This window comes from Alligator sinensis, unplaced genomic scaffold (assembly GCF_000455745.1).
Source record: "Alligator sinensis unplaced genomic scaffold, ASM45574v1 scaffold514_1, whole genome shotgun sequence".
NCBI lineage: Eukaryota > Metazoa > Chordata > Crocodylia > Alligatoridae > Alligator > Alligator sinensis.
In genome coordinates this window covers 1,390,039-1,416,329 of record NW_005842385.1, presented here as the reverse complement: position 1 = coordinate 1,416,329, position 26,291 = coordinate 1,390,039, and the positions used below count along the sequence as shown (strand labels likewise).

At 43.7% G+C, this 26,291-nt stretch overlaps 1 protein-coding gene across 1 annotated transcript in view; it reads right to left on the bottom strand.

The window, feature by feature from the left end:
- The window catches only part of TNFRSF11A (TNF receptor superfamily member 11a), a 42,442-nt gene that overhangs the window by 10,586 nt on the left and 5,565 nt on the right, over nucleotides 1-26,291 (bottom strand). Inside the window, exons 2-8 of the mRNA XM_025211025.1 lie at nucleotides 9,950-10,031; nucleotides 7,156-7,281; nucleotides 6,576-6,719; nucleotides 4,587-4,680; nucleotides 2,741-2,832; nucleotides 1,762-1,869; nucleotides 1,613-1,623 (exon numbers count right to left, since the gene is read on the bottom strand). Coding sequence (XP_025066810.1) covers nucleotides 1,613-1,623; nucleotides 1,762-1,869; nucleotides 2,741-2,832; nucleotides 4,587-4,680; nucleotides 6,576-6,719; nucleotides 7,156-7,281; nucleotides 9,950-10,031 — 657 coding nt within the window. The remainder of the gene's footprint in view (nucleotides 1-1,612; nucleotides 1,624-1,761; nucleotides 1,870-2,740; nucleotides 2,833-4,586; nucleotides 4,681-6,575; nucleotides 6,720-7,155; nucleotides 7,282-9,949; nucleotides 10,032-26,291) is intronic.

The following is a 26,291-nucleotide window of genomic DNA, read 5'->3' as shown; positions in this document are numbered from 1 at the left end:
GTAGGGAAAACAAAATAGCCTTCTAAGCACCATAGCTACATTCTTAGGTTAATCACAGATCAAACAATATACAGTTATTCATAATCCACCATGTTATATGAAAACTAAGCAGTCACGATTGTATTTATTGACTTTGCTCAAGTGTCCAAGTGACGGCCTCGCTGAGGATTCATTGTAACTGGAATTGGATGTCTTCTTCTGGAACAAATGTCTTGTGAGTTCTAAAATAGAATGTGGTTAAACTGTGTTCCACATCAACCAGGGTTTCAGTCCTGCTCACATGTCACCAGGCTATGACTGGCCCAATACCGACCTGGTTATAATGGTACAGTTGGTTAGTCTATTTCAAGAGATGTCACATGAATGACCCAAAGAAATTTGCAAAAAGGAATGAGGAGACCAGGGGAGGGAGGGCTAGGAAATCTCAGACAAAAGCCATGGGATAGCAGGTTAAAACACAGCACACTCCATTTAATCAGGATGTATCTAATTGGGAAACCTGATTAATCAGAACATCTTCCAAGGAAAAGGCTTGCACTCAATGATGCTTTTATTATTGTGATCGCTGTTTAATGGGAAGAGAGACTCTAGTTTAGGGGGATACCTTCAGGCAATTTTGTGCTGCTTCAGTCTTGCGTATGTTTTTAATCTCAAGCCGGTTTTCTGTCTATCTAAATATGCATCAGGTATTTAGCCACTGCTTCTTCTGTGCTGTTAGTTCACTAGTTCCCTAGCACACATTTAATATCCACGCTGATGCACAGATTGGCTCCTCCCAGTTCCATGGGCTTCTGTGGCTACACAGATCCTATTCAGCAGTGCGACTATTAAAAGGGTCAGTCTGGAATGTCTTAAAAAGGATGAAAGACCTTTCATGAGTGGCTGCAGCGCTATGGAAATCCAAATTAAAAGGTTAATTTAGTAACCTGCCTTGAAAATGTTTGATTTGCTAAGAGAGGGTTACCATATTTCTTTCTGCTCATCCAAAGAATCCTGGATTTAGCACAACAAACAATTAGCAAGGTAGTGCTGGGCTATTTCTGCAATACTGTTGAATAGTTCAGGTAAAACCTAGCAGAAAGGAATGGTGTGCGCACACATGCAAGCACACAAAAACTTCAGCAGGAGACTGGGGAGAAGGGAAAGGGAAAGGGGGAGGGCTGGGAAAATGTAAGGGGAACTAAGGAAAAATATGAGATTTTCAAATCCAGGCTGAAGGCAAAACAAAGGGAACAACAGTTTGCCCAAATCTATTCTAGCCCCAAGCTTAAAGTGAATTTCAGCAATTGCTGCAGCACTTTCCTTGTGTTCATATTTAATGTCATCAGCAATAAATACAGATTTGCTGTTTCTGGGCTACTGTGGAAATATTGGGCCAGAACGTTAGTTCTAGTTCCAGCAACAGCCTTGCTCACATTCTCAGATGTGACTGCAGTGTATTGAAGATGTCATTTTGACAAAGGTACCATGTTACTGGTTCTGTCTTCCTCATATCGAAGGACTGTTGCCACTTCTGACAGTGTTCCTGGCTGATGTGACAAGGTGTCACAGTGATTTGCACTGATATCCTGCCTCAGACATCAGCACGAGCCTAATATGTTTAGAAAAGAACCTGCAGTCCTGCTTTGCACTAGGTAAAATATATCAGTGTCGGAATTTTTTACTCTGATGATTATCCCTAGTCGAAACAGCTGACACAGTCAATAGAGATGCAGGCTTCACACAAAGATGAATTCCTATAAATTGTTAGCTACAACGTACCTGTCAGTGCCTTCCCTTTATTTTTGTAGTAGGCAATAAGGATAATGATGCCAATGAATGCCACGAGAACTGGTACAACAATCAATACATAAAAAATCTTGTTTGTGTCTGGAGAATAAAAAAAAAAAAAGGAGATGAATATGCAGCAGCAATACACTCCTTATTTACTTTTCTTACTTGGCAAGCAATAAGATTGTTCTTCCACGGTTTGCTCTACAATTTCCACAATAACCCCACAAGCTTGCTAAAAAAGCAGGTTATGGAACAAGGAGCTTCATTAAACCCACCCTTACCAAAGCCATCTGAAAAAGAACCACTGAAGGAAGCACAAAGCAGGCACGTTCACATTTTGCTGAACTGAATGGTTCACTCAGAATGCCGGGAGCCTAAGAGCTATGCTTGATTTACCTACAAAAGATACAAACTTGTAGTTCATGAAGAGTACAAGCCCTGACATGCAGAACTTGGCCTTCAGCTCGGATCATGGTGGATCACCACACGCTGAGACACGTAGCGCTCTGGGCAGCCCATCCATGTTAAAGATTTAAAAAAGGGACAATGGGCCTCGCTGTCAAGTGCTGTAGGCTACCTTTAGCCAACTACATCCCCCTCTCTACCAGAGGTGCATGGAGAGGAGTCAGTACCTGTTTTATTGTTAAAAGTTGGACTGCAAACAATGTCAGTGCTGAAACCATGATGAGAGTTAGAAGGCATTATAATAAGTTTGTTTGGCGTGTGATTTCAATACAAGGCAGAAAGACCTACACACGACAGAGACCATAGCTATACTTTCTCACAAGCAGCTGCAATTCAAAATGGCTTAAAACAAGCTTTACTATCAAAACATTGTGAGTGGGATCTTCAGTAGGCCTGCTGATCCTCATTAGAGTCCACTTAAGTGGATACAGAAGGCTGAGCCTCTTTAGGAGATCCTACCGACACTTTCTGATGGATAATTCTGTATAATGACATATAGCACCTTCTGGCTGGTTGGGCCTCTTAAGCTCCTCACACACTGCATCTGAACGTGTGGTCCCTGGAACTCGGACTTCAAAGCCCAGAGCCGTGCAGCTAAAAAATAAAGAAAAAGGTGATGGATCATCACACATTGCAAGCCCCATACATCTAAGGGTACAGACAGATGTAAAGTTTAACATGCATCAAAGTATAACAGGGTTCAAAGACTATCAAAAAGAAATGGAGCATTTCAGTCACAGACAGACGTATAACCCCTTGGTGCACCCTTCCTCCAGTGTGCTTTAGAATTGCCTAAGTGGTAAGCAGTAGCCATACTCTCCACTCTCCCAGAAACCTCATGGGGTTTCTGCATCCTGCGGCTCTACTCCTCACCTGCCTAATGGGCAAACATGCTGGAGAGGATGGAGTAGACTTTCTATGAGCACTCCCCTTACCCTGGCTACTGCAGGCAGCTCCTGTCACACTGGCAACCACAGATACAGGGAGATCACAGGGTGCCAGAATGTGGGAAGCCATGGGGGAAGAGGGAAAGGGGAAAGAGGGCTGTATTGCGAGATGCCTGACGGACCAACCTGCTTAATACACATAACCTTGAACAAACCAGTGTAACATAGTACCTGTTCCCTCCAGGTTCATTTTTATTATGCTTCAGATACTTTTGGAGCATTTAATCAGGTATCTGCCTGTATACTCATCTTCTGAAACGTTTCAAAGGTGCTCCAAAGCTATATGAAACATTTCAAATGTTATATCTGTCCACAGTCCAACACTTCCTGTTAAAAAAAGATGCTTGCAACCTTTAAATTCAGAAAGCGTGTGAACACCTCTCATTTCCGGTAGGTCTTTTGGGTGCCTATAGATATGCCCATTCGCATACTAATTAGAACGCAAGTCTTTAATTAATCAAGTCCGCTCCACATTCGAATTTGAATGCTTCTGCGTTGCTTCACTGTCACATGTTTTAAGCCCCTGTGCATTTCAAAATGGCTGCAGGGGTACTTTATCTAAACCTTGTTCAATGAGCTTTAGTTAAAGCATGCCACAGCCATTTTGAAATGTGCAGGGGCTTAATACATGTGACGGTGAGCCATTTTAATTAGAGTGGCTGTCCAGAAACTGCTCCAATTAACACCCCCTCCCCCAAGCATGTGTATAGGCAACTTTTAAGTTTAGCAGGGAGAAAGCCCTTGAGCTAAAGGTGCCTTTTCTTCATCTCATCAAGTTCTGCTCAAGTTCGTTGAAGTGTTAAATATGTTGCTTCTTTTTTCTTATTTGTGCACATCAAGGGGGTTCTGTCAGCCTGCCCAGAACACGACCCTTCTAAAGACCCAGGGCCTTTCTCCCAACAATGGATGACTGCACTGGGACGTGTAGGGGCAGCTGTAGTGGTTGGGAATGAGGGAAAGCCCTGTTGGACTTCCCACTTTTGACTCCTTCACCTCCCCATCCCTCACTCCCCAGACACAGCACAGCGCTCCAGTATCCAGACTCAAGGCCCTGCTCCAAAGTTAACTGCAATCAATGGGAGCTTTTCCATTGATTCCAATGGGCTTGTTACACTGCAGATAAATGGCCCATGAGCCATAGAATAAGCTTTAACTCAACAGTTCTTTACTACAATTCCTTTCACTTGCTTTTTTCTAGCAAAATTCATCCCCACACTTTATCTGGCATAAAAAAATCTCTGGCATAAAAAAATATGGCTACTGGTCATAGGAACACCAGCTAAGTAGCTCATTGAATGTGCCACAATCGCCCTGATGTTCTTCAGCTGAAAATCCATTATTGCTCAAGTGTCTTGAAGCCTTGCAACTCCCATGATTATACTGTAAGGAGAATGTGCTTACTTGGTCCAGGACTTACACCCCTCGGTGGGTGAAGACACAGCTGAGTAGTACCCTGGAAGACATGGCTTACATATGGTGTCCTTGTCTTGCTGGACTGTGGTAAAGGAAACAAAAAGATTTTAGCCTCTGAAATTTCACCTCAAATTTGGAAAAGATAAATTTGCCGAGGAGAGGAACTGGAGGGGGAGGGAGGGGGGTCTCTCTTTTTTTCTTTAAAAAAAACAAAACAAAACAAAACAAACTTTCCTAAAACTGAGGAAATTACACTGGAGGAAGTAACAAGAGGTAAAATCTGGGCAAAGAGTTGTGCCAAATTAAGTGCCTCTTTATATGAGGAAAATGAAAAACTTTCAGCACTTGGAAAAACAACTCTGGAATTGATGGTGAAACAACACACTGCTGGGAATGCCACTCTAATGACCATCCATATACTAATGCAGCTACCTTAACTATGCCATTAACTTGTATGACTACTGTGATCTATCAGCACCTGATGAAGTGAACTCTGGCTCACAAAAGCTTATGTATCTCTGATATAGTTAGTGTATAAGATGCATCTCTACTCTGCCTTCTGTGTGACTTTAGATGATCACTGTTACAAAAATGCAGCCATTACAGTAATGAACATAGTATCAGCTAGACCAGAGGAGAATTTCCTTTGTTGATGGCAGATGCAACACTGAATTCTGTGCAGTTTCTGTGTTATGCTCTGTATTCCTCTTCTACCATCATTTATTATTAGCTCAAGGTTATTCCCCTTCTAATTTCCCTGTGCAAAGTTCTTTGTTTAGCCTTAAATTCACTCTCACTTATTGTAAAGACAGAGGTGAATTATTTGTAACATTTGTAGCAAAACCCTGGAGCTGCTTGAGCTGTAAGACACACCACATAAGCATACTGAAACTTTTCAAAAGGTGTTCACCACTTTTTAACCACCTGTAATGTCTTGAAGTTGAATGCAGGGAGGTCTGTATCATTCAACACAACCTACTTCCTGAGACCTCACTGAATTCATACATAAAACCAGTTGTGCAGACAGAAGTTACATTTGTTGCATGATCGGGCCCTTGAAAGCACTATAGAGCCATATCCTAACAAAAGTTCACAGCTGCGGAGTGCTTTAAAACTCCCCAGTGGCATGACAAATTAATCCCCATTATATGAGGGTTCAGTTGAAGGCGCTCCAAAGCAGAGCACTTTCATTAACTTCTGTCTGATCAGGCAGCTGGGCTGGTGCAGCCCAGCTCTACCCCCAGTGTTGTCTGCCTGATGGGAGGAAGCTCAGGTTGGGGTTTGCCCAGCCTGTGCTAGAAGCGGGGGCAGGTGGATTGGAGTCCCCTAAGGCAGGGGGACTCCAAGCCATGTGCCCCCACTCCAGTGTAGGTTGGGCAAACCCCAGGCTGAGCTCCCTTCCCTCCCTGCTCCTATCCTGCAGACAGCACTGGAGCCGGGAGGAGGGAGGCAGGGCTAGAAGAGAGAAACTGCAGACACATAGGTGTTTGGCTGGATCAGATCCAAATTGGAGCATGATCCCCCACCCTAACCCAACAGCAAATGTTTTTGGGGTCAGGAGGGTCAGTTTAACTTATGGCGCTTTCTGAGAAGTGCCATGATTTAGACTGGGGAGCTGCACATTTGTCAGCAGACACAGGTGCAATTTTTATTGCAAATCAAATATTGTTTTAAACTGGGAGTGCAGCAAAGCCTCCCACTGCTATTTCAAATCTGAAAATCTTGCAAGCTTCACTTCACCTAAGAATGTACTTAAAATGAGAATTCCCAAGCTCCTTCCTGTCCAAAGTAGCATGCAAACTGTAAACAGTGAGACACTTAATAAACTTACAAATTCACTTTTCCGTTCAACATAGCCTAAGACCCCCCAAACCACTTTTCTCTTAAAAGGCTGGAAATTACTTTGTACCAATTGTGTTCCATCTCCTGACATGATCTGGAGATTCCCCTATAGGACCATCCATCCTTATCTCTTACCAGGATGCTCAACTCCAAACCCTGGAGTGCATATTGTATTTCGTTTGCAGCCATCCCACGCGTCATCCCAGTGGTATCCTGCATGGCATGCACATTGCCGTTGGAATGTCCTGTTTCCTGGATTCACTTCTTCTAAACCTTTCCCTAAATGACAGAGCAGATGGAAATAAAAATTGTTCAACTGGCTATGGATTTTTAACTGAACTTCTCATGCTTCTTCAATGCCTGGTGCAAAATAATTATTTTGTGGGAGCTGTATCATCCTTTGAAAAGCTCTGGAGATATTGGCAGGGACAAGGCTCCTCACTGTGCCAACTCAAAGTGGCATCTTTGCTAGGAGCCTAATGATGCTTGAATTGGGAGGCTGAGATGCCCATATCTTGTGGTGGGCAGGGACACATCTCTACATGCCAACCCCCACAGCCCAGCAAATAGCAGTGGAAATGAATCTACTAGTAGTGGTATAAGAGTTGTGACAGATTTTCAAAGGAACCAAAGGGGTATAAGCTCCTTTTTTCCATCCTCATGGGGGACTAATTTGCATTAAAAGATTCACGATGCCTCTGTATGAACAACTCACCTTTATCACATATTTTATGAAGTAAACATTTGTCCTCCTCATTCCAGGTGTCCATATACTCATTTGGACCACAAGGCTGGCATGCTGTCTCAGAAGTGGCAGTGCATTTAGCAGACATATACTTTCCTGAGGAGAGGAGGGAAAAAGTTAAACCACTTACCAGTCAGTGAAGGGTCTCTAAAGAATACAGACCACGTGTAGCTACACTATTGGAATTAACATTCAAACTGGGAAAGTTATCATTCCAAGTCCATTCTTCACCAAGTCACAACTTAGTGTAGTACTTAAACACCAGAATAACTTTCCTTGTCCTTTGTATTACTTATCCTTTTCCCTATCCTTTCTATTTAAATTACTTTGTTCCTTTCTACAGTATTTAGTACCCCTACTCCATGCAAGTCCATTCACAGCATCTGGTTAAGTAGCTTGTAGTCTACTAAAGCTCATAACCCTCTGACCCAGTTAGTTTATAAATTTCTACCCTGCCCTGCCTTCTGCATAACTTTAAACACAAATGGTCCTATTAAAGTCTGTAAGAGTTGAGTCCAGGAGGAGACCTCTAAAGAATCTCCAAAATGCTCATCTTGTACAGTGTTATTTTGAAGTGTCCATATCCAGATCTCAGTCTGTTCAGCCTGACCCATGATTTCCTGTCAAGGTCGTGCCCAATGGGGAACTTGTTTGGTGTTTGTATAAAATGCTGTAGGAATAGGTCTGGCCTTTCCCAGCAGCTGGAGCACACTGTTGTTGCCCATAGGTTTGGTTCAGCATCCCCAATCTCTTCCAGGAGCTTGTGGGCTTCATGTACAAATGGTTTATGACTTTTGAGTCTCTTAGGCCTCTAGATCTGTTTGGGTTTTCAGTTAACAGTTGACAGAGCAGGTGATTTTCATCATCTCTTGCCTCTATTGCCAGTAATGATATTAGGGTCTGCCTTTTTGTATCACTTGGCCTAATGACAGAGTACAGGGAGTATATGATCTCTCTGTGTGTAAGTTGTGCAACCTGCTATAAGTCTCAGTGCACCATTAAGTAGTGCTGAGCTTTTTAGTGTGACAACTTCTGGACCATAAAGGCATACAGTGTTCTGCTGGGACATATACCATTGCAAGTGCAGGGGCTCTGACCACTTTAAAGTTGGCACCCTATGTTGTGCCGGCTAAACAATCTTAAGGCAGCTACTTGTGCAGAGACTTTACTGCTGACCTTCTGAATGTGAAGTTTATATGTGAGGGAACAGTTTAATGCAACTCCTAGGTAGGTTGGGGTATGCTCATGGGGAAGGATGTGGTTGCCTACTCTAATATTCTGCATGCTTTTGACGTAACAATTGTCCAGATGGAAGAATGAGGATACCAATTTATTGATGCTCAACTTTAAGCACCACTTGTGGAGATGGTCAGCGATGAGTTTCATATCAGCACTCAGTGTCTTTTCCAGTTGTCATGTTTATTCCTTGGTCTACTATGGCAACATCATCGGCGTACACATATCACTTAAATCTTGTGTGCAGTAAGTTGAGGTATATACATTGACAAGTATTAGTGCTAGCACTGACCCTTGCGGGACTCTGTTCTTCAGAGTTCATATTCTGCTTTTTTTTCCCTTGGCTGGTAGTGAGTTTGAATGATCTGCTGGAGATCATGTTCTGGTTAAAGTGCATAGCTTGGGGTCAGGTAACAGAGTGCAGTTTATATATGAGGCCTTGATGCCATTCAGAGTCACAGGTGAATGAGGCAGATAAGACTGTGCCTGTTTTCTACTTCATTTCAAAACTGTTCTCTATGTCAGATGCAAGTAATATAACTTGTAATATAGTCAGTGATGCATCATTTTTTCAAAATGCCAGATTTTTTTTTTTGGGAGCTGGGGATCAACGATGCTCTCTCTTCTGTTCAGAATTATGCACTCCTTGAGTTTGTATGTAACGTGGAGTAGTGAGATGGGTTGGTAGCCCTTCGGATCCCCTGGTGGTTTATTGGGTTTCAGGGTAGAAATGATGTCAGCTTTTCTTCAGATTTTTAGAAGTCTTTACTTTCTAGACATTTATACATGAATTTCTGAAGCCATCTTTTCCTTGTGGTTCTGAACTTGCTAACAAAGTCTGGGAATATCTGGTCCAGCAGCCTTGCCAGTCTTGATCACTTTAATTTCTGTGTCAAACTTTTTGCAAGAGACGGGGGCAATTAAATTAAGATTACATAGGGTGATTTAAATTGGTCATGAGTCAGATGTCTAATCATTTCTGTGTGTGGCTTGCTTGGGTTACTGCACTCACTGTTGCTGCACAGTATTTTTGTGATGGAGTTTGCTGGCACAGGGCAATGTTGTTTTTTGGTTCCTTTGCCTGTAAGGTGGGTAATGGTTTTCCATGCTTGCCTGCTCAAGAGGGTCATATCCAATTCTTCTATGGTAAAAAGCCATCTCTTCTTTTTGATACTGTTCAATGCACTAGCCAGCTGTTCTGTGGTTCTTTTTACGGTTGCAGGGTCATTGCATTGCTTGATGATGCTAGAGTTGCTCTCACTGCTCGTCTGAGCATGGCACATACTGGCTTCTATAGCTTCTAGGTACACAGTTTGGCTATTTCAATTAGGCAGCTTGCAAATGTAGTCTTCACTGCTTAAACATTAGTGCTGTGCTTGAGATGAAGCACATACTTTAAATAAGCTTTGCTAGGAACTGTGAAAATAAAACTGAAGAGTCACAAAAGAAAAATGGCTTACTAGCCCCTTGTGCAATTTTTTAAAAAGAAGTATTAACTCCTCAAGAACAAAAGCACTGATATTTTTACCTGGCTCACACTTTGTGCAGCATCTTCCAGCATACTCATAATATTGTTCACTTTCACATGGTACAACAATCTGTAGTGATAACTGGAGAACAGAGCAGAAAGGGACATCAACATCAGTATACCAAGAGTTTATACATTTTTAATCAATTTCTTTAAGTGGAAGAAAAACTCTCCTGATACAACACCTCTGAAACAATTACCCAGTACTTCTTCCCTTGTATTTTCAGCTTCAGTAGATCTTGGTAGACCAACTAAGTAATTTAAAGTAGACTCTATAGGTGCCTATATACATGCTCTGATACTCTAATTAGAACACTCAAGTGTGCCTCAGTATCACGTGTATTAAGCATCCTGCATTTCAAAATGGCTGCAGGGGCACTTTAAATAAAATTCGCTGAGCTTTAGTTAAAGCACCCTGCAGTCATTTTGAAATGTGGGATGCTTAATACATGTAACACTGTGGCATTTTAATTAGAGCAGCTGTCCAGGAGCCACTCTAGTTAAAACACCCCTCCCCCACCCCAGATCATTTGTATAGACCAGTGTTTCCCAATCAGTGTGCCATGGCACAAAAGTGTGTCATCAGAAATGAACAGGTGTGCCACAGAATTCTGCCATGGCAATGAGCTACAATAGGTATGAGGATGCAGGGGGTGCCTTAACAGGTGTGCTGTGGAAAATTTTTATTAATCTAAGTGTGCCTTGGGCTGGAAAAGGGTGGGAAACACTGGTATAGACACCCTATCTGCCCATCCACAGCTGTGATAGCCATGGGATGAGCAAACAACTCAGGTCTGCAATTTATTAGGCACTTTTGACCTGTCTAATAACCCATCTCTTTCAGCTCTTCTGTCCCTTAACTTTTGAAGCCACCATTAAAAAATAACTAGCTTGGCAGACTCACTTCCTCTCTCCCCTAAATCAAAATAACCCCAGTCCCAGATCCAGCACTGGGAAGATTTAATAGTTGGCCAATGACAGCTTTAGCATTCAATAGTTGACAAATGTGGCAGAAGTAAAATCAAGTGATTTAATTTTTAAAAAGGAGAATTTTCCAATTTCCCACTAGGACTCACAGCCCGTACACTGAGGGCCCCTCTAGACATTCAGGTAAAGATGCAATAAGATCTGATGCATGATCCAGGCAATCATCCTTCCTGCCATGCCACATGTGCATGGCAGAAGGCGGAATTATGGGATCCAGCATCAGATCCAATCACACATTATTGCCAGTGCATGGGAAACCTGGGGAAATGACCCTGGGCTTTTCCTGGACCAGCTCCCACTGCTAAGAGCCCCACAGCTGATGGGGCTTGTAGCAGGGGCAGTGCATGGAATGCTGCCCACACTGTGGGTCTCATCAGCTGTGGGGCTCACAGCAAGTGGTGCACCCTTGCAGCTGTAAGCCCCATCAATTGATGGGGCTCTTAGGCACAGGGGCGCATCTGGCCAGATGTTCAATTAGTTGTGTGATACAAAAAAGCCAAAGTCATTCCACATGTTTTGTGGTATAACTTTGTGGCTTATTCCTCATTTTATCATGGCATTCATTGATTGAACATGTGCCCGAGTCACAACTTAAGACATAATTAACTGATTAATGACATCCTAAAGACTCAGAGAGAAGTGCAGCTCTCCGTTCTAACTCATGGTGCTTTGCTAGAGCACCATGAGTTAGACTGATTCTCCTGAGTCAACAGACATTAGCTGTTGGATCTGGAGAGTGGAGGATGGACTCCAATTTCAGGTAAATCCAGGGAGAGGGGCTGTGTCTTTGCTATGTCTCTCCCCAACTCCTCTCGTAGCTCTGGTGCTGTGTCTGGATGGGAGGGGGGAGAAGGCAGGGGAGGGAAGCTTGTTCTGGGGGTTCCCCAGCTGTGCTAGAGGGGGAGGATTACAGCCCCACACCTCAGAGGGCTCCAGTCTACCTGTCCCACTTTCTAGCATTGACAGGGAAACCCCCAGAATGAGAGCCCCCCATTCCCTTTCCCTCCTCCCATTCTGAAAACAGCGCAGGAAGCAGGGCAGCTCAGCCCTGCTCCTGGTGTGTGCAGACACAAGTTACTGAGGGTGCTCAGCTTTGGAGTGCCTTCATCTGAACCCTCGTGTAATGAGGGCTCAGATTGTTGCAGGATTAGGTCTTTTTGAAGTGTTCTGCAGTTATGCACTTCTGTTTGGTCGTGGCTATAGAGCACTTTCAGAGTCCAGATCAGGGGAAAATTGTCACTTCTGTCTATGCCTTAAGTGCATGTATAGATGGGGACTCAGTCCCAGAAAATGATGAACCTTCATTGGTGACATTTTAAGTTATTTTTATAGCTCCCTCTGAGCCCTGCAAAGTTGATCTCATTGGAATGGTAAATTCTGGCTGTAGAGATGATATACATTAAATAAAAAAAAAGTCTATCATTCATTAAAATCCACACAGTAACAAGAGACAAAATGCACAAAAGTTGTCTTTATTTTCCATTAGGTCTCCAAATGAATGACTTGCAGAACTCAAGCTTACTTATGCCAGATGTGAGTAATGCAGTCATGCCATTGTTAATTATTGCTTTTATACTACTTAAGACACTTCCCAAACCTTCATTTTTAGCGGTTAACATAAATGAAACACTATTGACAGAATACTGGAGTTGTCCTTTGATAAGAGTGTGTAAGATTTCTGCTGCAGGTCAAGGATGCTTTCAATTCATACAAGCACCATGAGCACAGCTGAAGTGAAATTCATAGCAGTTTTCATTCCCCTACTTACTTGTCTGCTCTTGTTTCCTCCTACTCTCCACTTGTTCTTTTTGTTCCTTTCTGTTCCCAGACTTTTTATATCCCACACTTCACAACCTCTAAAGCTGGTGGGGATGCAGCCAGGTCTCACAACTTAGTTCCTTCTGTCTCTCTTGTGCCCAGTCAGCATTTTCCCATAATTAAAATCCTTCCTAAATGCATTTCTTCCAGCTTCGAGTTATAGCATGGTTCATTATTTCAGTGTCTGCACTGATGGATTATATGCAAATTAGATGAAGAATCTGAGCTTGATGGTTGTGTCTTTTTAAGTGTTTACCTGGTGCCAGTGCAATTCATAATAACTGTAGCAACCCTGAGGTAAACGGAGGATCCAACCCTGCAAGTGTAGTTTTTTTATCTCATTTTTGTTCTTGCCTGTTTCCCCTAATCCATCTGTCTATAATTACTTGTTGTCTCTTGCTTTGTATGTAAATTCTTTGGGGCAAAGACTGTTTTTTTTTTTATTTGCATTTTGCAGTGCCTGGCATGACAGAGTCCTGGTTCCCAGAACAGTACAAATCAGTGAGTCATCACAAAAGCTTCCACAGAGACAAAATCTTAATAATGCATCCCCGAATCCTTCCCAATGAATCAATATTCAGGACCATGTGCACCAGTGATATGAAAATAGCTAGTCCCAGGAACAATTGGGGGTGGCAATGGGGCAGGGGGGGGAGGAGGGGGATAGCCCAAGGGATGAATGTTGATGCTTTTCACTGTGACATGGGCAAAATTTTGAACATCCCTGTGCTTGGAGGGATATGCTGACTTTCTGACTTCACAGAAATAGAAGCATGCAGTAAATTACCACCAGAGCTGCAGCACAGTATTGTGACTTTCTGGAAAGAGTAAACAACAGATAAAGGCCCTGTAAATGAACAATTTCTTATTTGTAGCCATCTTGAAATCCAAGCAAAATGAACTAGTAAAACGACTGGTTGTGTTATTTGCCTTTTTGCACAAAATAATGTTTTTTTCTTCCTTGTTTGCTCCAATTTAGAAGTTCCTCTTTAGACAGGATACTCAACATTACCAAAGTGCTAAGCAAGGCCAAAGTCCTTCATTTTAAGGAAGGATATGCAAATCTATTTTAGAACGCAGAGCTAAAGGGTTGGGAATCATTTTTGAAAAATCTAAACTCAGCGTGAGTGGAAGAGGTGACCGACCACATGCAGACAGCCCTGCAGTGGTTCCTCTTAGGCTTGGAACCTGGAGAATGGGCTAGTTCTTTGGTTACCTGTTACAGATCCTTTTATACTTCCCCTGTTACAATATAAGCAGGGCTTTTGTTACAAAATATCCTCAGGCACAGCTGCATAAATGTGTACCCTGTAACAATGAGCAGTCTTTGCCTCTGGTGGAATCACTTCACTTATATAAAGCAGCTACTATTTACAAAAGCCTCCTTACCCTTACAAATTCACCCAAGGAACCTTGTCTGCCTATGTCCTTAGACCAACACGGCTACAACCTACACCCCTCCCTACCCTTACTGCACTGAGAGTGCATATGGGAGATGAGAGTAATGATGTTCAGGTACCGAACAAACCAAATTTCTTATGCTGAACTGCAATGGAGCCCAAGCCTAGCACCTGGGGGGAGGTGTAGACGGGGCAGCTGTTTTGTGTCCGATAGAGATATACAGCATGGCAGCTAGGGTGAGAGAAAGAAGTAGTAGTAAAAGAATATATGGGAGACAGGAATTTGTATTTTTGATCACATTGGGATCTTAATATCTTAAACTAGGAAGAATTTTGCATGCAGGGCAGAGGCAGCTGCTCTCTCCCATTGAGATAGCCATATGTAGGCCTTACACTCAAACGGGGGGTAAGGAGCTGACCTTGCACCTCTACTCATGAGGGGATTACTCCTATGGTGCGTAATGGCTGCAAAGTCACAGAACTCCTCATTCAAGGGACTGCAGGACTATACCTCAGTATGAAACTGGACAGAAGCTTCCCCCTGCCCCCGGGGGGGGGGGGGGGGGGGAGAATTAAGGTACTTCCATTGACCACCCCCCACCCTCCCTTCCACCTCCCCAGTCAGTGCAATGTCTGAGTGTCTTACCCTTATGAACACATTTATCCTGAACACCATTGCAAGGTAGGGAAGAAGTACTATTACCACTACTCTGTTGCAGAAGAGGAACTGTGGTTCAGACCCACAAGAGCCATGTCTATACCAGATCCCTGCTGAGTTCAGGACTGCCACTAAAGACAACAACCACCACTTATTCCTGCTCTAGAGACATCCAAGTCTGGCAGTGTCAATGGCTTAGAGTTGTGGTAGGCAAACTTTTCTGGCTGCAGGCCAGAATGACCCACCTGAAGTGGGCATTAGGACCCACCCACCGCTGGTGCTCCCCACAGTGGTACAGGGAAAGTGCCTGCAGCCTAAGTCCCCCAAACCAAAGCCCCACATCTGTGGGCCAGGCCTGTGGACTCTACAGGCTGGATCTAGCCTCTATAAGTTACCACCCTCTGGCTTAGAGGCCCACACAGTGCACATGAGAACAACACGGGGGCATGTACTTATGATCCTGCCCTCCACCAAGCCATCTACTCCACCTAATTGCCAGGTTTGGACAGACACAGAGCAGAAGCAGACTCACAGAAGTTCAGGGCTGGAAAGGACCTCATGAGATCATCAGGTCCAGCCCCCCTGCTTTGGGCAGGAAAGACTGCTGGGGTCAAATAACCCCAGCAAGGAGTGCATCCAGTCTCCTTTTGAAGATCTCCAGGGTCGATGCCTGCCCCACCCCCTCTGGGTGTCTATTCCAGCGTCTGGTCACGCGAACCGTGAAGAAGTTTTTCCTTCTATCCAGTCTGAAACTTTCTTCTAGGAGTTTATGACCATTGCTCCTGGTTTTCCCCTGGGGCACTTTGGTGAATAGTTGTTCACCTAGCCCCTGATGCTCTCCCCTGATATATTTGTAAGCTGCCACCAAATCCCCCTGAAGTAAATAGGATGGGTTTACTTCTTGGACCTAGCCTCAGCAGGCAGGCGGCACAGTAATGGCCTAAGTGACTTGCCAACAACCATATAAGCAGAGCAGGGGATTGAATCCACATTTTTGGTCCTGGACCAACACCTTAACTTTTGGACGATCTTCCTTCCCTTACAAAGATAATTCTGGCTATATAAATCCCAGTGAACCTAATAATACCATGTGAAAGGGTCATATTTCCACAGGTTTTTCACCCCCACAATTTTACAATTATTGTGTATATGAATAAAAGGGAAAATAACTGAAACTTCACTGGAAGTCCACCCAAACAGAGATGAGCCTTTCAGATCGGCAGGCTATAAATCCAAAAAAATGAATAGATAAATTATTCTCCTCTTCTCGTCTTTGGTGACTCTTTTCATTAAGTCCCATGAACATGGGAAAGTTAACATTTGATGATGATCAGATATACTGGTAGAATAAATAAATAAATAAATAAAGATTTAGCCTACAATTATACCTTTAGAAAGGATTTTGCTGCAATCAAACAGATTTCAAGTCTCCTGTTCAATTCTGTTCCCCAATGTATTCGACTATATGCAATGGAGGGAGCACAAACATGATTAAGAAAAATTTCCCTTGCAACTTTATGAAATCCAAGTGCCTGACATTTTTCAAGGGTTCAGCTTGTAGCCATGTCGGTCTAAGGCAGAGGTTTTCAACCTTTTTGCGTCAGTGTACCCCCGGCGGCTGGTCAAGAAGGAACGAGTTCCTGGCAGCTGGTCAATGAGTGATGGTGGTGATGGTGGTGGTGGTGGTGGGGGTCCCCCAGCAGGGGGGGCAGCAAAACTGTGGGTGGCAAAAGTGCCACTGGCAGCAGAAATGGCGGTCCCCTGAGGCCTTCTCAAGTACCTCCAGGGGTACGCGTACCCTCGATTGAAAACCCCTGGTCTATGGACATAGGCTGACAAGGTTCTTTGAGTAAGATATCGGATTTACTGAAAGAATCTTGTCTGGCTTTTTTGCAAAGCACTTCAGCACATGCTTAGTTTTAAGCCTGTGAGTAGTCCCATTGACTTCCTGGGGACAGAAAACATGCTCAAGCTCACCAAGAGTGTGTTTGGAGATTTAAGCAGACAAGGTTCTTTGGGTGAATCTGATATCTTTTATTAGACCAACTTAAATAGTTGGAAAACAATTATTAAGCAAGCTTTCGGATTCTGCCTTGTCTGCCTAGGTCCTTAGACCAACGCGGTTACAACCTACACCCCTGTAACTTTGGAGATTTAAGATATGCGCATCAATGAGTCACAGCTACAATGCTCAACTGTGTTAGTCAGACTTAGAAAAAAAATACACACATAGGTGCTTCTAAAAGGGGGAACTAGCAGAAGTTGGAGTCCTGTCCTCAGGCCTAAGGAAATATTTATTTTTGGTGTTGTTGAGCAATCTGATTGCAGGAGAAGTTGTGTGTCATGGGAGCTAAAATTACTTTCTCGCTCAAATGAATATTCAGGCAGACAGCAGAAAGGATAGGGTTGCCTGGACCTCCCTCCTTTGAAAGTTAAAAAAAATAAAAAAAAAGAAACTGGAAGAACAAGCCTGGGGTTTTCCAGGTTTTTTTCATGTCAGTTCTGGTCCAGAATCTGAGGTCCCAGGAGGACTGTGTAGTGGGGATATACTTTAGTTTGCAACAGCTGAAGCTTAAAGTATGGTTATTGTCAGAAGATGACTATTTGAAAACAGAACTTTCTTACTTGGCATATCTGTTCCAACAGGGTCTTCTTGTCATTTCTCAACATCGTATAGAGCAAATCACACATTTGTGCCATTTAGCACAGCAGACATCAAGTACTATTCAAATGCAGGAGCTTAGTTTTAATACAGATACATAAAAAGAGGAGAAACCACTGAATTGTCAGCACCTCAGTCCTTGACAAGGCACCAAAGAGAAGTGGAACCACTCTTTTTCCACCATGACATCAGTGAAGGATCAAGGTTAGACCACCGACTTGCATTGGGTAGCCTCTTAAACTGACCATCTGTTTCTACAACTGGGACTAGCTGTGCAGTATTCTCCTGCTTTAAAATACACCCCTTTCTTTATATAGAAAAAGCCCTCCAATCTACTTGGAGATAGTTGTGTATCTTAAGTCTTTCTGCTATATCACTAACACATCTGGCTGACTGAGTTGAATGAAACCAGATGCATCTTGGATTGTTAACAATTTGTTAAAAGCCAAAAGTTTCTGACCTAAAAAGGATTCCTTTTTTTAATGGCATTTTTAGTAATTTTAGGAGTAAAACAATATGTTGGGGGGGGGGGGGTAAAAATGTTTTTGTGTTGATGCTTCCTCATAATTTCAAGTATTTTTAAATAGGTGTTTTAATTATTTTTAAGAAAAAGTAAAGAAAATTTGGATATGAAAGTTAATTTCAGTACCAAAATCTTTAAATATTTTCTTTATAAAAAAATTAAAATACAATGTTCCAATTTTCTGAGTTATGTTGTAGGATTGTTTTAAACTGCAATATTGACATGAATTTGCTAAAATGACATTGTGTGTCATTATTTTACACTAAAAGAAAAAAAGCGGTTTGTAAAAAAGTTCAGCTTGCTTTACTTCACAGTTCTTTTACTCCTTCTGAAAAATGCTCTATGCTCCACCACAAACAGTATTAGGGCTGTATCCATAAAAAAAGAGAATTTGCCATCTCACTTCTGCATAACAGTACCCCTTCAGGTATGTGCATCCAGAATGTAGATCCTGAAAACCTTGCTCTGCTGCTTAATATAAAATACTTAAGAAAAAAAAATCACTGGAGTGGGGACTTGAGATCTCCCATCTACTAGGTGAGTGCATAACCATTATGCAATGCAAGAAGCACTCTCCTTTTCCTCCCATTCTAGGACACAAGGAATAATGGGCATCTGGAGTGCCTGGGGAGTGGGGAGACAGTTTTAATTAGAGCAGCCTTGGGACAGCCACTCTTATTAAAATGCTGCAATGTCATGTGTATTAAGTGTCCCACATTTCAAAATGGCTGGGGTGCTTTAACTAAAGCTTGTTCAACAAGTTTTACTTAAAGTGCCCCTGCAGCCATTTTGAAATGCAGGACATTTAATACACATGACGCTGTGGCATGCTGGATCATTCTAATTAGGAGTGTCCTAATTCAGCAGACTCATTAACGTGTTCTAATTAAAACGTGCTGGAGCAGGAGTATAGGCACCCAATTATTCCATGTAAAGTGGAACAGTTTCATGAGGCAGTTTTAATGGTGCTCCTCTCTAAAATGCATTTCTCCCTGGTTAGAGTTCTCTACCAGGACTTGATGGATATAGGTTCAAATCCTCTCAAGCAGAAGGGGGATTTTAAATATCCTGGATGAGGGCTCTAACCAGTGTGCTACAGGCTAACACATAGGCCACAACACCAAAACCACTGCCACCTCAGTTTGGAGAGAAAGGCCTGGCTTGTGACTCCAGGAGAGCGTTCATGTTGTGGACCCCAACGCCAAGTACAGACGTTACACTTTTACTGGTATAAGTGGCCATGTGTAGACTAAACAAGGTGCGTGTGTGCACGACACTTTAAAGCGGGCTAAATGCTTTTGCACTGCTTTAATGGTGTCAGTGTTTGCATGCCTTGGCGGTGTATTGTGCATTAATTTCAGCTGTTGTAGGAAATTTGGCAGTGTAATGAACCTTAAATGACTTAGGATGCAACAAACTAAAATTCCTCCCAGGAGTTTTAGCTTGCTGCCCTACAGCCGCAGAGCAAACCATCAGGCTCCGTGCAGTTCCACGGCTCTGCAGGGAGCCCTGCAGGCAGCCTGGCAGCAGCCTGGGAAAGCAGGCTCCACCCAAGAAAAGTGGTGAGCCTGACCTCCCCCTTTCCCCCCACTAGAGCCTGCCTGCCTGAGCTGCGCAGGGGCCTGGTGCTTCTCTCTGCAGCTCTGGTGCCTCCCAGGACTGCCTAAGCCATGTGCCTGTGGGCAGCTGCAGCCTGGGTGGGGTGCTACTGCTGCTGTAGAGGGAAGCACCAGCCTCCCCCCTGCAGCTTTTAAAAACCCACCACTTCAATTTAGGGCCCCCGTTTCATCTACACACTCAGTGATAGGAAGCCAGTCTATACGCGTAACAGAACAGAAGTTCGGTACACATAGACCGGTTTAAAAAACACGGAACCCAGTCTAAGATTGCTCCCCACCAAAGGGAGAAGATGTGTTTTGTTCACTACCTATCTAAACTACACCACTTACAGAAAACTGCGATCTAAGGTTGCAACTTAGATTGATACCGCCTCAGGTGTTTTGTATGTCCATACCTAGCCCAAGAGGCCACAGCAAAGCACCTGAGAAGAGTGGCTAGTTCAAGAGTGATTAACACTATGGTCTTGACAGGTCTCATTTTTAACTTCTTCCATGCACTGTATAGAGAACTGGGGTGCCTAATTTAGGGCTGTGGAGTCCACTGCAGGGGCAAAAGTCTCAAGAGCTCAGCAGGGATGTCCTTCTGAGGATCTGGCTTTTTAGCACTTCCTGCCCCATGGTAACAAAGCCAACTTTGTTCAATGTTTAGGTTAGTGCTCTTATGATGCAGGGCTAGGCCTATAAAAGTTTGAAATCATGAAGCCCCGAAATGAAATCAGTGAAAAACTCTGTCATTCTAGATGGCACAATATATCCTTAGCTTTCCTAGTCTGTTGCTGAGGCCACTTCCCTTGATTAACCCCTCAGGCCAGAACTAGGATTCTGGAAATGGAAAGGGCATACTCTTCTTTCCTTAGGCTTTTCCAGTTCACCTTCTACCCATCACCCACCCCCACCCACCTTTGGGGCAAGGAACATCTTTCTGTCCTGTGTTTGTACAGTGCCTGGTACTTTGGGGTCCTAGTCCAATGATATGATAAGACAAGTAAATGTTATTATTTGAAAAAGAACTCATTCTCCCCTTCCCTAATATTGTGATTATAAAGGGGTGTAAGATGTAGGCTAAAGATGTATAAGCCTGCACATACAGACGGGGGAACACAGTCCTTCTCTGCTAAAACAAATTCAGCTGCAAAACACCCAAGTTGCAGATGGGTAGCTTCATCTGTTTACTTCCAGGTCTGTAGTTCAACACAAATTCTTTTAGGTTGTGAATGAAATGTTTTTGGTGATGTCAACTTTCCAGTGACCAGTAAACCACATCACATAACCACCATCACATGGTAAAACGTAGTCGGGAAGTGCAGAAGGCAAAGGCAGATTGAAGACCAAATGCTATTTCAGCCTCAGAAAATAACCCTTGGAGACTTTCTGGATCCTGAAACTTCTAAAACGAATGAAGCAGGAAAGAATATAAAGTCAATCAATTATAAGGACTTTTAAAAACATTTATGATTTTTACCTGGGAAGACAGATGCATGGGGGAGGGGGGAAGTTTACTTCCCTAGCAACTGTTCTGCATACTTTAATGGTTCCTCTGGGTTTGGTTGAACAAACAGCCAAGACCAATTCCACTTGAAAGAGATTGCTTGACCAATGGCAGGACTCTGCCAACAGGAAGGACCATGAACCAAACAAATCCCATGAGAGTTATTTTTTGTTATTCAGGCTGCGTGAAGGGGAAGTGGTAGCATTGACCGATCCTATTCTCTGATGATGAGTGAAGGGCAGACAGGAACCTACGCAGGTTAGATGAGATCAAAGTGATAATAGCTGTCAGGATATAGAAGCTTACTGAATTTGAAAATTGCATAGCTCTCCTCCAGGTTTTTTGCATGACGAAAAACTTACCCACCGATAGATATTTCTGTGCAACAATAAAAGTGTCAACAAATAAAGTGGTGTATCTAATTTCCATGCACTGAGTTGCTTAGGGTCAGAATATTTATTATTTTATTCTACGGTAACACAAAACAAGTCCATTATGAGGTTCACTAAAAACAGCCTACTTACACTGCAGGTCAGGACAAAACAGGCAAATACAAGAGTGGAAACAGAAGCATGGATAGTTGAATGATATTGGGGCTGAGCTGTGAAGAGAACATGGGTATCCTGTGTCATCTGCCCACTGTCCCATCCACTGCTACCCATACTACCTTTAAGCAATTCAAGAAAAAATATTCAAGCTCAACTTAAGTCGTCAGCTCCTCAGGGTAGGCACCATTTTTGTCCTGGATCTGCAGCACCTAGTACTATAGGGTTCTGGTTCACGACTAAGGCTACTGGGTATTACAGAAAAAAAAATGATCTGTCCAAAACCAGTTTTTAAAAATATCAATTAAGTAAGGCAACAGTCTGTAGCCAGACAGAACAAAAGAGTAATGATATGCTTAGGTAAAAGAAGCCTGTTGAGGCAAATCTGGTTAAAATACAAGTGAGCTCAGTATTTTCTTTCTGCCTTCTTTACACAGTCACAACATCTGCTTAAAAGTGAATATATGTTTTGGATTAAATGAATACATCCCCCTTGATGCTCACTGAAAAGAGTGCCACCTGTAACAGGCCTCTATTGCTTTTTGTGTATAGCAGTTGGGGGGGGGGGGTTGTTTTGTTTTTTAGCTTACTTAATTAACCTAAATTAATGACTTTGATTCAAAAACTACTAAGTGGGATTCTTGGATCTGTGCTATAGAGGATGCCAGAGATGACTATAATTTTCCCTTTTGGTTTTACAAATCTATTTTGTACAAGGCTAATCTATGAGCAGACACAGAAAATTTGTTATTTGGATATATTATACATGTGTTGTTTTGTTTTGCTTTTTAAAAGGCAAAGCTACATTTCATATATTATATAAGACCAGAAGCCACACACATGCAAGTTAAAGTTATCAGCAAGTTCTGGAACTCTTTGGCTAGGACAGAAATTACACATACACTGGTATTTCATAGATATTTCATAGACGTTTGGGATGGAAGGGACCCCAGGGGATCATCGAGTCCAGCCCCCTGCCCCAGGGGCAGGGAGTCCGCAGGGATCATAGGATCCCAGCAAGTGAGACATCCAAATGTGTCTTGAAGGCGTTCAAAGTGGGTGCTTGACCCACCTCCGGCAGCAGTCTATTCCAAACCTTGGGGGCTTGGACAGTAAAGAAATTCTTTCTTATGTCCAGCCTGAATCGGTCACAGTGGAGTTTGTGACCATTCGATCTTGTCATCCCTTGGGGGGCTCTGGTGAACAGGCGTTCCCCCCAGAACCTGATGACCACCCCGATTACTTATAGGTGGCCACCAGATCACCCCTGAGCCTGCGTTTTTTCCAGGCTGAATAGCCCCATGGCTCTCAGCCTCTCATCATAAGGTCTGTTTTCCTGACCTCTGATCATGCGTGTGGCTCTCCTCTGCACCCTCTCAAGCTTCTCCACATCATTTTTGAATTGTGGAGCCCAAAACTGCACTCAGTACTCCAGCTGCGGCCTCACCAAGGCCGAGTACAGCAGGAGAATGACGTCCCAGGATTTGCTTGAGAAGCATCTATGGATGCAAGCCAGTGTTTTGCTCGCTTTACTAGCTGCAGCACCACATTGAAGACTCATGTTCATCTTGTGGTCAACCATGACCCCCAAGTCCCTTTCATCTGTAGTGCTAACCAGCATAGCACTACCAAGGGTTCTTGTCCGCCCGTTTCCTGAGCCTGTCAAGATCCGCCTGGCAAACTTGGCCAATCCGCTTCTAACACCAATGTCCACATCATTGATGAAGATGTTAAATAGTATAGGCCCTAGGACAGAGCCTTGTGGGACTCCACTGGTCACAGCACACCAAGACGATTGGCTCCCGTTGACCACTACCCTCTGGGTCCTACCGCGGAGCCAGTTCCCCAGCCAGTTGATCATGGTGATGTCAAGGCCGCAGTTAGCCAGTTTAGCCAAGAGGTGATTGTGGGATACCAGATCGAAGGCTTTTTTAAAGTTAAGGTATACAACGTCAATCTCTTCCCCCTTGTCCAGGTGATAGGTCACCTGGTCATAAAAGGAAATGAGATTGGTCAAGCAAGACCTACCCGGCAACAAACCCATGCTGGTATCCCTCAGGATATTGCCTTCAGCTAGTCTGTTAAGGATGGCCTCCTTGATAATCTTTTCCAAGACCTTCCCCAGGATAGAGGTCAGGCTGATGGGCCTGTAGTTTGCCAGATCTACTTTCCTCCCTGTATAAGTGATCAGAAATCAGTTCAAATCTGTAACACAACAGAAGTTCAGTGCACATAGGGCTCCTACACACATGCACAGAGCCGACTCTGACATGCTGGAGCACGGAAATTGATGTGCTTTGGCAGCCTCATGTGTCACGTGCATCAGCATCACCACATGTCTCCACATTGACAAAATGGCTGCGACATGCTTTGAAATAAAACACATCCAATGAGCTTTAGTTCAAAGCGCCCTGCCACCATTTTTTCAGTGCAGGGAATGTGCAGCGACGCTGATACATGTGATGCACAGGTGCTTTTAATTAGTGTGGCTCGCTAATTAAGTCGCCCAGCGCCGAATCCAGAAGCACATGTAAAAATGTCCATAGATCGCTTTTGAAATGGCCAAAACTGGTCTAAGATAAACCCAGACGGATCTATTGAACTTCTGTCCCAGATGCCTTCCAGATTCAAGTCAACTCTGTCCTCTAGCGCAGAGTTTCTCAACCTGTGGTATGCATAGCCCTTGCATGAGACACAGGAAGGGGGTATGCGGGTACCCCAACTCTCTCTCTCTCCCTCTTTTCCTCTCTCTCTTGCCTCTTTCTCCTCTCAAAACTGTGGCAAAACAATTGGTGCAATTTAAAAAATTTAATTCCTCAGTGATAATTTGGTGTGCTATGCTTTGCACGGCACTGGGTTCAGCCCTCCTAGCTTTGGCCAACATCACCTCTAGCCCAAGTACATACGTGAGTTGTACACCCCTGGTGTAAAAGGTGGCAACCCAGCCACACCAGATCAGACATCTGTCATATCACAGCCTTATATACACAGCCCTTCTTCCAACATATGGCACACATTAGTCTGTGAATATAAAATCCCCATGAAAATTGAGTGTTGGGGTACTTATTAAAATTTTCAGAAGTTAGGGGGTACTTGCTACTTAAAAGGTTGAGAAACACTGCCCTAGCACAGTGATTCTCAACCCTTTTTTCCTGCAGACCGGCATGAGAACGGGCTGGGGTACACAGAGCTGGCTGCCTCCCTCCCAGGGCTGCCCTGTCCCCCAGCTTTAACCTGACACGCTCCTGCCGGCGGTGGAAGCCACTCCCCTGGGCAGACAGGGTCTGAGCGGGAGGCTCGTGCTACAACCTGGCAGCCAACCCTTCATGGCCTGGTACCAGGCCGCAGCCTGCTGGTTGGGAGCCTCTGCCCTAGCATTTCAAGATGTTTTGCATCTGCCCCACAAACCTCCTCCCCTTGCCGGGTTGGCAGGCTAGCCTTGGCCCAAGTGGCCTGCTCAAGCAGAGCATGGAGGCATGCTTTAGTGTCCCCTGGCTTCTGGCCTGGGCCACTGCAGGCATGTGGCTGCATTTCTGGAATCACAAGTGAATGTCTGTTCAATTGCTTCTTGGTTCAATCTACGCAGCTTGGACTAGCTTGTGAAGATTGAATCAATTCAGCCTTGGGCTTTTGGCTGTCTGTATTTAGCATTTCTGATGATGCTAACTGCTATTAAATAATAGCCAGCAGAGTAGCATGCACATTTTATTCTAATATGCTGCCAGAGTGCATCATCCTATATTAATACACCTCTTGTTGTCTAGCGTGCATGAGGTCAAACTTGCAGAATCATAAATTCCAAGTGGAGCCCATGAGGAGACTAAAGCTGTGTGTGTCTGAGGAGCAGCAGGCTGTTAAGACTTGGTGCTGCTTTGGTGGATTCCATTGTGCTCACAATTCTTTGGGCAGAAAACAAGGCTACTATCAGGGGCTCACCAACTCCTTTGGGAAATGGCCATATTCAACATGTGCTCTCTATGCATCCAAACTAACCTGCCTCCAAGTGAACTATATCACCTGATCATGCATTAGAACTGCATGACTGGATCTCCAACTTCTCCATCAGAGCAGCCAGCAGCACACAGTGCCTAACCTTTCTGCCTATAAAAAGAGTAGAGGAATAAAGGATTGGGCCTGACTCTTCATTTTACTCTCCTGTAGTCATCAGGAAGAACCATGCTCGCCATTTCCTATTTACTTGGGGCATGATCCACCAGTCATTCGAGTCAATGGAAAGATTCTCCTGGACTCCAAAGGCCTTTGGAACACATTCTTAATGAGTCAGTTTCACCACACATGACACGGGCCAAACAAATCCTGATTCTGTCTCCAACCCTTAGTTCTTTTATACCTCTTCCCCTGCCACATTGCCCCCTTTTAGAAATCCTAGGGAGAGAAAATAAGAGAGCCTGCCTTTCTGCTACAAGTGTTATCAGAGGCTAGATTCAAAGATTAGATACTTGGTAGTATCTAAACAGAGCTTCCTCAGACAAATATAAGAGCTAAACTTGAGGCGTGCTGGGAACTGCAGTATGTGTTTAGGCTCTGGAGAGAAATAGCCTTTGATCTAGGTCAAATTCCATTCCCTTTCTGGGTCCAGATTGCTCCAGCTGGAACTAATGGCAAGACTCCCATCAACTT